Here is a 10,255-nt window from a genome sequence, read left to right as displayed (position 1 = left end):
GGGCAGTCTGTCTCTGCTCCGTGCGCATCAGCGGGAAGGCCTCGACTGGGGCCAGAGGAGCCACGTCCAGGGTGGCCCAGACACACGGGGGCTAAGTTGGCCAGGACAGGTGAGGCAGGGCACAGGACACTGGAAGGCTGGGCTCCTCTTATCTGTGTGGTCTCAGGGGTTCTACCGCCCCCTGGGGCTCTTCTATGCGACCTCTCCACGTCACTGCTGGACTCCACGAGTGAAGTGAGACTTCTTAATGCTGGTGTAGGGTCCTGAAGGTACCAAGTGGAAACTGTCAGGCCCTCCAAGGGCTTGGGCTGAGACCCAGCACTGTCTCTTCCACTGTTCCCGCTGGGTAAGGCCCAGATTGCTTGGGTTGGGGTGGGGGGGTACTACCGGAGGGCGTGACTACTGGGAGGCTTGGATACCTGAGGCTGTCCTTGGAAACTAGCTAATTCAGAGTGAATGAACACAATCATTAAGAAACCCTTCGGGGTTGAGACAGGATGATTTAGGACTAATGGAAGACAATGCTGTATATAAAACAGACACAACCTAGAATAGATTTACAAGGAGATCCTGCTGAATAGCATTGAGAACTATGTCTAGATACTCATGTCGCAACAGAAGAAAGGGTGGGGGAAAAAACTGTAACTGCAATGTATACATCTAAGGATAACCTGACCCCCTTGCTGTACAGTGGGAAAAAAAAAAAAAACAATGTAAACATGATACCCTAGAAGGCTGCATACAGAATGAAAATAGAGTAAAGAAGTACATAGGTGCATGACAGACCAAGTCAAATTCCACAGAGTGCAAGGCTAGGCGATGTCACATGGTGAGGCTAATAAAATATTATTGGTTCTGTCCCCTGCCCCCAAAAAGTTTTCCTGGGCTTTATGATCAAGAATAATGGCCTCTATAATACATTATGGCTGTTAGAAGGATTCTTTTTGGAGTTCATCCTAAGTCATGACCACACATTGAATACAGGAGGTGGGGGGGATCACTCAAGACCCCTAATATTCTTAGTAAGTCACAATATTTGAATTTATTGAAAATGAATTATATATGTATAATTTATAGACACATATTTTTAAGATATAATTTTTTTAATGTGTAGACACCTAATAACATGACTTCTAATTATATAAAGTTTGGCAGACTTACAACAAGGAAACCAACAATTCCACAATCAACACCGATCTCTGTGTAACTGAGAGATCAAAGGAACACCATGAGAAATGATTTGAATGGATAAGCTTAGTCTGATGAACAAATGTATACGTTTTAAGTTAAAAATGAGTTGGAAATATTTTTGGTGGATCATGACATGTGTCGGTACCAGACAGCTAGTATTTCAGAGGCTGCTTTAACAACTTCCAGTTACCACTGCGAGAGGGAAAATGCACCAAGAAGAAACACACTCACAGGAAGGACGCTGGCACAGTGGTCTGCAAACCTCACTGCAGAAATTGCTGAGTGAGCATCAGAGAAACGAGAACTTGCTCCAGTCTTGGGTTCTATCTTAGTGCCCACACGAACGATTATGCAATGGCCTTTGGCTCCCTTTAGAAATGCATCGGGCTTATCCAGAAGCTCAGCTGTTGGGACGGCTCTGCAGGACATCCCGTCCTCTCCTCTCCATTTCCAGCCTGACTTCATTAGAGGCCCCTCTTCCAGCTTCCAAGTTTGTTTGTCACTGCTTTGCGCCCCTTTAGAAGAGTCCTGCAGGCCCGGCTCTAGGGCCACACCTCATCAGCAAGTAGATGCTGTTTATGTGACATCATCAACATCTACAACAGGGAGCGCCAGGACCCTTGGACAAGTGACCACCATCAACGGGGGCACCACCGGCTGGCATCCTCAGGCCTCATTAGAGGAGCTGGATGAGATGCCCAGGCAGGTCCGCTCTTCACCTACCTGGATGCCGGCTTCCAAAGAGAAGGGGAGCCACAGAAAAGCCGGTCCATTCCCTGCATCCTTCATCTGAAATCCTTCTCGGACCCACTGCCGTGACAGCTTCCTTGTGTTGGAAGGGTTTTCACTGGCTTCCGTTAGAAAGACATCCATACATATCCTCACACACACAATGGCATCCAGCTGATTATGAATCGAACCCTCCATTGACAAGAGTGAACTGCAGAAGTAATTCCTGGGGAGTAGGAGGAGCTGGTGGACGGGAAGCCACTGCAGCAAGCGCAGCTGATGACCCCTCCTCCAGCAAAAGATCTGAAATGAGCACGTGCACGAGTCCCTCTCCTGCTAATGAAGAAGGAAAGACACCAATGTTTAGGAAAAGTTAAAGCATCCACGAGCTGAGGTTGCTCCGCTGGTCCCAGCCAGGACCGGCACTGCCGAGGGTTAGCTTTGGGCCAGGGGCTGCCCACAGGGCCTTATGGGTATCCCCTTCTCCCATCGTCACATCCTGTGAGGCAGACGTGATGACCACCGCTCTCCAGGCGAGGGAACCCAGGCGAGGGAACCCAGGCGAGGTAACCCAGGCGAGGTGAGGAGACATTAAATAACTGGCCCAGGGTCACACAGGAAGCAGGTGAGAAAGCCTTGATTCCAACTTCAGCTGTCACATTACCCTGGGGGACACTGCAAAGCTCCTACAGACCTGGGGCCCATACATGCACCCCCATGTGTGCCTGCAAACCTGCACACACGCACACACGGGCCGTCAGCATTCTGGCAACTTTAATGAAGCCAGCCTTGTTTGTAGTGCACCCCCCTCCACCCCCATCCTCTGCTGCTTATTGAGGTTTTCAATTGCTACTATTCTTTCAATGAATACGTTTGTGATAAATTTGTGGAATTACTGTTAGGCTTTGCTTCTATTGATCACTGGGTTCATATGTATCACTACCTTACCATTTTTTTTTTCTTTTTAGGGCCACACCTGCAGCATATGGAAATTCCCAGGCTAGCGGGTCAAATTGGAACTGCAGCTGCCAGCCTACGCCACAGCCATAGCAAAGCGAGATCTGAGCTGCATCTGCAACCTATGTGGCAGCTTGTGGTAACGCTGGATCATGAACCCACTGAGCAAGGCCAGTGATCAAACCCATGTCCTCGGGGACACTGTGTTGGGTTCTTCACCTTCTGAGCCATACCAGGAATTCCTTTTTTTTTTTTCGCTACCTCACCATTTTAATTGCTATGTTTTGTTCACTGTGCTTTATCACCGAATGCCTTTTATCCCGAAAAGTGAGATAAGTGAGAAAGGTAGGTATGGGGTCTCTTATTTGCTTCTGTGGCCAGTGGAGTCTGGGCACCCCCAGAGTAAGGAATGGAATGGAACAAATCCAGGCGGCTTCACCGTGTGTCTGCACCTTACGCTGGTGAAGCTGCTTAGAGCTCCGAGAAGGTGTCCCTCTCGGCTCCTGATAACTTAAAGTCATCAACAGTTTACAAGAATATCTCCTCCCTACAAACTTGGAAGCCTTCATCTGTCAGAGATCCAGTTCTAGCTGACGTTTCTCATGTTTTATAAAGTCTTTTAAAATTTAAAAACCTTTTGGAGTCTCTTTAAACAAGTCCAGCCAAAACTCTGGAGGCGCTAGGAAGCCACGACATGGCTGAAACATCTTCTGGGCGGTTCTGTAGTCCTCCCGTTGCCCTGAGAAACACACTCACTCACATCACACACTCACTGACAGGCACACACTCACAAATACAGCCAGACATACACCCTGGCTTAGACAAAGCCCTCGCCTACTGGCTCACCCTCACAAGCATCCTGGCACACACAAAACACTCAGACTCACTCACTTATACAGTCGTGTACACACTCACATCCAGACACACATTCACAAATACCCTTACACACACACACACACACACACTCACGTCAGTTCTTTAGTGGCTATAGAGATGAAGAAATTCTGTTGATTGGTTGCACAACAGACTTACCGCTCCTGGACCACGCGTTGAAAAATAAAATGGTACATGTGATGTCATGTGCGCTGTACCCTGGTTAAAAATAACAGTAACATCAGAGACAGATACTCATGCGCGGTGAGCACGCAAGCGCAATAGTTCCACTTTTCACTCCTAAAGAGAAAACAGATTTCCTCCACCTGGGTGCCTCGAGGCCCTGCCCGCAGGAGACAGGCCCGCACTCCGCCGCTCCTCGGGAAGGCAGCTTAAGGGTGACAGCCGAGCTCTGGCGAGAGAGGGCCGTGCCACCCAGGAAAGCCGAAGCAGGAGACGCTTCTGCATCTGGAGCTGTCACCGCGTGTGTTACCTCTCTCCTAAAACAAGACGGCAAGGTGCTGTCAGAGAAACAGTCCTTCCTCAGAACCCAGGCCCGATTGTGGCTGTGGCTGCTGTGATGCCTTAGCGATCCCTTCCTGGGGCTTCCAGTGTCATTGTCAGTCGTTGCAAAGGCGCCCCTGAGGGTCCTAGAAAGACGTGAATGGAGGAGGGGCCACTCCCTCCCCAGCTGCTCACAACTGTGGCTGCAGCATGATTAGAAGCTTTTCTCCCAGCTCCCCCCATCCCCTCCCCATCTCCACCTCCTTCTGGAGGGGAACATGTCCCCCCAACTCCTAAGGCTCAAGGACAGCAGAGGGAAAAGCCTCCCCCAAGAGATGGACTTTCATCAGGAGTGTTGCAGGGTTGGGCACTTCCGAAGGCTTCTTCTTATTTCTATCCACCCATCTGCCTCTGCGATGACATCTATAAACCCACAAAATCCACGTCCTGTTTTAGCTGGAAAAAACCAGCAGGGTCCAGATGTGACTGATGAGTTTTCTGTTTGTTTGTTCACGATGTGAAGTTTTGCATGTAAATCACATAGAGTTTGCGGGAACAGTCATCCCCTGAGCAAATAGTCTGCTTCCTGGGTATTGCCAAGTAGGAGAGAGATGGTAGTTTATCTGGAGAGAGAGCCATGTCTGTATCATATAAATGGAAACTCAGAATCAAAGAGTCCAATTAAGGGAACTTGGAATCCCTCCAGCCATGCACCTCCTGTTTACCTACCCCTCCCAAAGGCCGCCACACATTTCTGAGAGGAGCCAGGCCCCCTAGGGCAGGTGTTCAGGCTTTCTTGTCCTGCCCCTTGAGACAACGGGGTGTAAACTGCAGCTTTCGTCAAGGTTCACCCCACAGGACATTGGAACCGTGGCCCCTTCAGTTGCAGAGAAGACGATGTGCCAGGGCTTATGAATATCCTCAGAGGTGCCATCCTGAGCCCGTGAGGCCAGGGAACTCTGGGGACAGACCTGTATGTCTCCAGTGACCTGCCCACTGGACTTGCCTCAGGCCATCGTTGTGGCCTCACAGCGAAGTCAGGAAGGGAGAGTGAGGCTGGCGGCATCGTGATGAAAGGTCCGCTGCTTGAGGTCCCAGTCCTGGAGCTGTTGGCCCTCAGATCACTGGTCCCCAGTCGCTCTGCCTCGGGTGGGGGAGGGGAGGTCGTGCAGAAGCGGGGGCAGCCCAGCAACCCCACCGCCTTGAAAGGCCTTCTTGAGCAGTGGCCTGCCTGCATCCGAGACCTTGGATCTCAGGATTTTCCTGGCGCTGGTTGCATAGGCCCCCTCTGCCCAGCATGGACCAGCCTCTGGGTTCTTAGAAGGAGGCGGATGCTCTGAGTAATCCCCCCGACTCTACAGCGTAAGTCCCCTGAGCTGTGCTTGTCGGTCCCTTGACCGACAGCTCCTGAAGATGGCTGGTGGGCAGTTAGTGAGGGGAGTGAGAAGCTCTGGAAAGATCATAGGCTGGACTTGGGAGGTGTCAGGATGGAAACGGATCATGTGGGGGTTGCTGAGAGTGTCAAGGGTGCCTGTGAGCATGGAGCATGGAGGAAACTGCAGAGAGGACAGACCTTCGAGGCACGAGAGGGCAGAGGACAGACCTTCGAGGCACGAGAGGGCAGCAGAATTCAAAGCTTCCCGATGTTAAGTAAATGGGAACTGAGTCCTGTCCTCTGGATTTAGCGAAGAGACGGGTGACCTTGAATGACAGTTTTCAGCAGAATGATGGGCGCAGAAGCCAGGTGGCAGAAGCCTGCAATGAAGAGGAAGAGAGAGAAGGAGCAATAGCTGGGGGATGAGGCTTGAGGGAGGGCTTTTAAGATACTGAAAAGACTCGACTCGGAGCTGCGTACATGCTGATGGGAAAGCAGCTGCTAGAGGCAGGGGGCTTAAAGGTCCAGAGGAAAGACTGGAGATGCCTCAGAGCAAGGCCGTGAAGACAGGACGCAGAGCACCTGGCTGTGGGCAGGGGGTGGGTGGCTGGGAAACTTCCCATGATGGGTAAGTTTGCAGCTTAGTTCATAGATCTGGTAGCAGAAAATTGAGACAATTCTCACACGGTGGCATATGTATGCATGTATGTAGTGAAATTAGATCCAGGGGTGAGGTCAGAAATTCGAAGACAGTAAACTTTAGAAACAGCCATGACTGGAAATAGGAGTATTTAGAGATACAAAGACTTGGAGGGAAACAAAGATGGAGAATTTTAGAAGGAAAATGTTCTTTTCTTTCAATTATTTGAAAAGAAACCAAAATCGTTTTCAGGAAAAAAAAAGTGTCATTTTCTAATTTTTGTGGCCCTCAAAGATATTTCTTTGTCTTCCTCCAGGCTGCCCCCCCCTCTGGCAGGAGATCTTGTGGTTGGGGGGTGGCGGAGGCTCTGGTGGTTGCTTCCAGAAAAGAGCCCCTCAGCTTTATTTACACAGGAAGGACACATTGCTCTTGCTTTATGCACGGTCACAACCATCTGTGACCTGCCTGCGGGAGGGCAGAGCCCCCTTCTGCCAACCTTGGAGTCCCAGAGGGCAAAAAAATTCCCTTAGGAAGGAAGAGCCTTCCTTCCCAGCCCTCTGATCAAAGGGCAGGGCGTGGGGTCTGCCGGGTGCTGCCAGGTCCCTCAGCCGTCCCTCCCGGCCACCAGGTGGAGAGAGGGTGGCAGACCTGGAGGTAAGGAGGAGAAGCAGGGCTGGGAAGCTGGGAGAAGCGGGGGCCTGAGTGGAGGGGGCGCCTGCCAGAATAACAGCAGGGTGGCAGAGGTAAGTAGAAAGTCCTAGAAACCGCTGCTGGCTCCAGCTGTCAAGAAAGGGGAGGAGAAAACGCTGTGGGACGCGGGAGGGGGGGGGACTCCTAGGAAGTTATTTAAGAGCCAACTTTCTGGTCGTGTATCCTGTGTCCTTTTGAGGAAGTTCCCCAGAGTCGCACAGAGCCAGCCTGCGCGGGGGCACCTTGGGGAGGGACCACAGGTAAGCAGCCTCCCTCCCGCCCTGACTCCCCTGCTGTGTCCACCCCCTGGACCTGGGCTCCCAGGATGACCCTCAGGTGGCTCTGGGAGTGCAGGGGGCAGGGATCAGCAGCAGCCCCACGGGTCCACCTCTGTCCTTCGTCTGTTACTTCCTACCTCCCCAGCACCCCCTCTGAGCAGGGAGTTCTCTCAGGGATCCTGCGGACTTTCCAGACGGCGCTGCTGGCTGAGAAGGGCCACGCATGGGGCAATTGGAGTGCTCTCCCATAAGACAGGTCCCCCTCTCTTCGGGGGAGCAGGCTATGGAGAGAGGATGCAGGATGTGGGAGAGAGGGGCGAGGGAGGAGCTGGTAGGAACACCTGCTTGGCTGGAAGGCTGCGATCCATCTGATCCTTCTGGCTTGGCTCCCCGTCTCTGGCACCCCCTCGCCAGACCCTCCTGGGGACCCCAACTTAAGCATGACCCCCATCCCAGACCTGGCCAGGGGGCGGGGCTTCTGCCCCTCTTTGCTCATCTAGCCTGGCCGTAAGGGCTTCTCTCACCTGGGGAGCACCCCACTCTGCACTTTAAAATTCCTTCTCCCAGCATTGCTCTCCCCAGCTCTGTCCAGCTGCCCATCCCCTGCCGTTCTGCACCAGAAGAAGGCTTTTTCCTGCCTTCTCTCTACTGTTAACCCTTCTCTTCTCCCCCTTAACCCCCCCAGAGATTATAAATATGTCTGCAGGTATTTATAGACACCCACGCAGACTTCATACCCCCAAGACCCAAAGCCTTAGCAAGTGGCTTCTTGCCTCCAGCTGTGCTGTCTTTGCTCAAGGCTTTTCTGGGACAGCCTCCCCCCGCACCCCGCCACCTCCCCCCACCCCTCCAGCCTCTATAATGGCCACTCTTCATCTCCTAGGGTGTGCCCTGGTGTTTGAAAACCGCCAAATAACCAGGAGTCCTGACTGGGGAACCCAGGCGCTCAAGGGGAATGTTTCACAGGGGCCAGAAACAAGGTCTCCCTTCATTTGGTCCGTCGGTCAACAAGTACCAACCGGGCCAGGACAGTAAGGGGTTTAAGCTGGTGGTTTGCCTCGCAACCTCCCAAGGATGGGGAGGCGGGCTTGGGGCAAGCACTGTGAGCACTGCTGACCGAGGAAGTTTAGAGAAGGGGCTATTTCTGGCCCTATTTAATGCTGCAGCCTGCCTCCCTCTCACCTCCCCCCACCCCAAACTCCACCTCCCTCGTCCTGCTCCCTGTGGGCCTGGCTCCAAAGCCGCCCTACCAGGTTCACTTCTGAATCTTGTGGGGCTCAAACTTAACCCCCACCAGACCAGAAACGCTCCAGGGCAAACACCTTCTGTCTTATTCTCTAATGTGTCCTGAGTGCGAGGACCACAGGCTGCCACGAAGCGGGCCCTCGATAAGTACTGGCTGAATTAACTTGCAAACATGAACGCTTGAAAGGAGGCCACGCCTCTGGACCTGGTGGTACACGTTTGTTCTGACAGTGATGTGCGCCCCAGATGTCTGCTGGTGGCTCCGTGGGTTAAGAACGTGACCAGTAGTGGAGGACATGGGTTCGATCCCTGGCCTTGATCAGTGGGTTAAGGATCTGGCGTTGCTGTGGCTGTGGTGTAGGTTGGCAGCTGCAGCTCCAATTCGACCCCCAGCCTGGGAACCTCCATATGTCATGGGTGCAGCCATTAAAAGACAAAAAAAAAAAAAAAAGAAAAAGAAAAAAAAAGAAAAGAAAGAGAAAAAGGCGTGTACATGAGATGGGCAGAGGTCCATGTTTATGACAGTAAATGTTTCTTTCAAGAGACTGCTGTGAAGGGGTGGGAGGAAAAAACCCGCTCTCCAAAATCTTTGACATGTTTCATTTCTTCAAATCAGCCCTCTTTCTTCTGCTCTGCGCACGTTTTGACACACACAAAATCTCCCCAAGATCCCTGGGAAACGGCCCTTCATCCTGAGCCTCCTCCCTCCTGCCACACCACAGGGTTTATTTATGCGAAACCCAAAACGTGTTGCTCAAGAGCCCCCCACAGAGAACGCCTGTTTCTCTCTTCCTGAGTCCTTCCCTTGAATGGAAAGGGCTTCTACCCCGTTATCTGTGTCTCCTTTTCCTTCCCCCAGGAAGCTGCGAAGCTGAGAATGGCTGAGACTCCTGGGACTGGGGCCGCCTTCGGAGGCAGGAGAGCCCTTCCCCCCAACACCTCCAATGCGGAAGAGAACGACCCCCCCACCGTGGAGCTGCAGGGGGGCCTCATGCCCCGGGGATTCAACCCTCAAGGTACAGGCACCTGCAGCGCGCTCCCCCCTGGGCACTGGTCAGCACCCTCTGTCTCCACCAAGGGCCCCTGCCAGTCTCTGGTTTTAAAAGCTTCCAAAAACCCTCTTTTGAGGGGTAAAAGCACCGAAGACCGGCATTCTTGTCCCCGCTCTGCCACTCAATCGCTGTGTAATCTCAGAGAAGTCACCTCTGCAAACAAGGGCACTAGTTTCGCCTCTTCCAGCCTCCTGTTCTATTTGCAAGAATGTTCTCTATCTAGCTGGAAGTTTCCACTTCCCAAACACGGTGGCTGTTTTGAGTGTCTGGCTCGCAGCTCCCCCGGTGCATTGCCGTGAGTCTCGGAGCTGGCAAGGGGCACGGGGCTCTGACAGTGAGGGAGATGAAGCCCTGTTTCTCTCCAGAGCCGCGTCCCCTGCTCTCACCCCCGCCAATCCCAAGGGACCTGCACCGGGAGCAGGAGCCAGCCGCTGACCTCCACGCAGCCCCGTCAGCTGTGACAGGGCCCAGGTGGCAGCGATGGCTTGGTGACACAGACACCATTCCCTTGGGCCATGGCAGGGACCTTCAGACTCACGTCCTTGAATGGCATCCAGAGGGGAGCACGTGCACCCCAACCCACTTTTGCTCCTGAGGGGGCTCTGTGCCAGTTTTTACTGCAGGGGTGGGTGCCCACATCACCCCACGGTGAGTGGTTAATCCGCCTGGTCTGCAAGAGCCCAGTGGTTGATAGCAAAGGGAAAGGACAGTGCTGATCTCG

The 10,255-nt window shown here is 52.8% G+C and overlaps 1 protein-coding gene across 2 annotated transcripts in view; it reads left to right on the top strand.

Moving 5' to 3' along the window:
- The first annotated feature begins 7,145 nt into the window (after nt 1-7,145).
- The window catches only part of F13A1 (coagulation factor XIII A chain), a 149,783-nt gene continuing 146,673 nt past the window's right edge, over nt 7,146-10,255 (top strand). For both annotated transcript variants that reach the window (XR_014809479.1, XM_001927630.8), the window contains exons 1-2: nt 7,146-7,219; nt 9,342-9,498. Coding sequence is in view for 1 of the 2 variants with exons in the window: in XM_001927630.8 (XP_001927665.3) it covers nt 9,360-9,498 (139 nt within the window). In the remaining variant the exon portion in view is untranslated. The remainder of the gene's footprint in view (nt 7,220-9,341; nt 9,499-10,255) is intronic.

This window comes from Sus scrofa, chromosome 7, assembly GCF_054392235.1.
Source record: "Sus scrofa isolate SSC_HxYL_T2T_F1_AM1 chromosome 7, Sscrofa_HxYL_maternal_Yorkshire_Landrace_v2.0, whole genome shotgun sequence".
Lineage (NCBI taxonomy): Eukaryota > Metazoa > Chordata > Mammalia > Artiodactyla > Suidae > Sus > Sus scrofa.
Note: the sequence above shows the minus strand (reverse complement) of the source record. Positions and strands in the feature narration are given on the sequence as shown.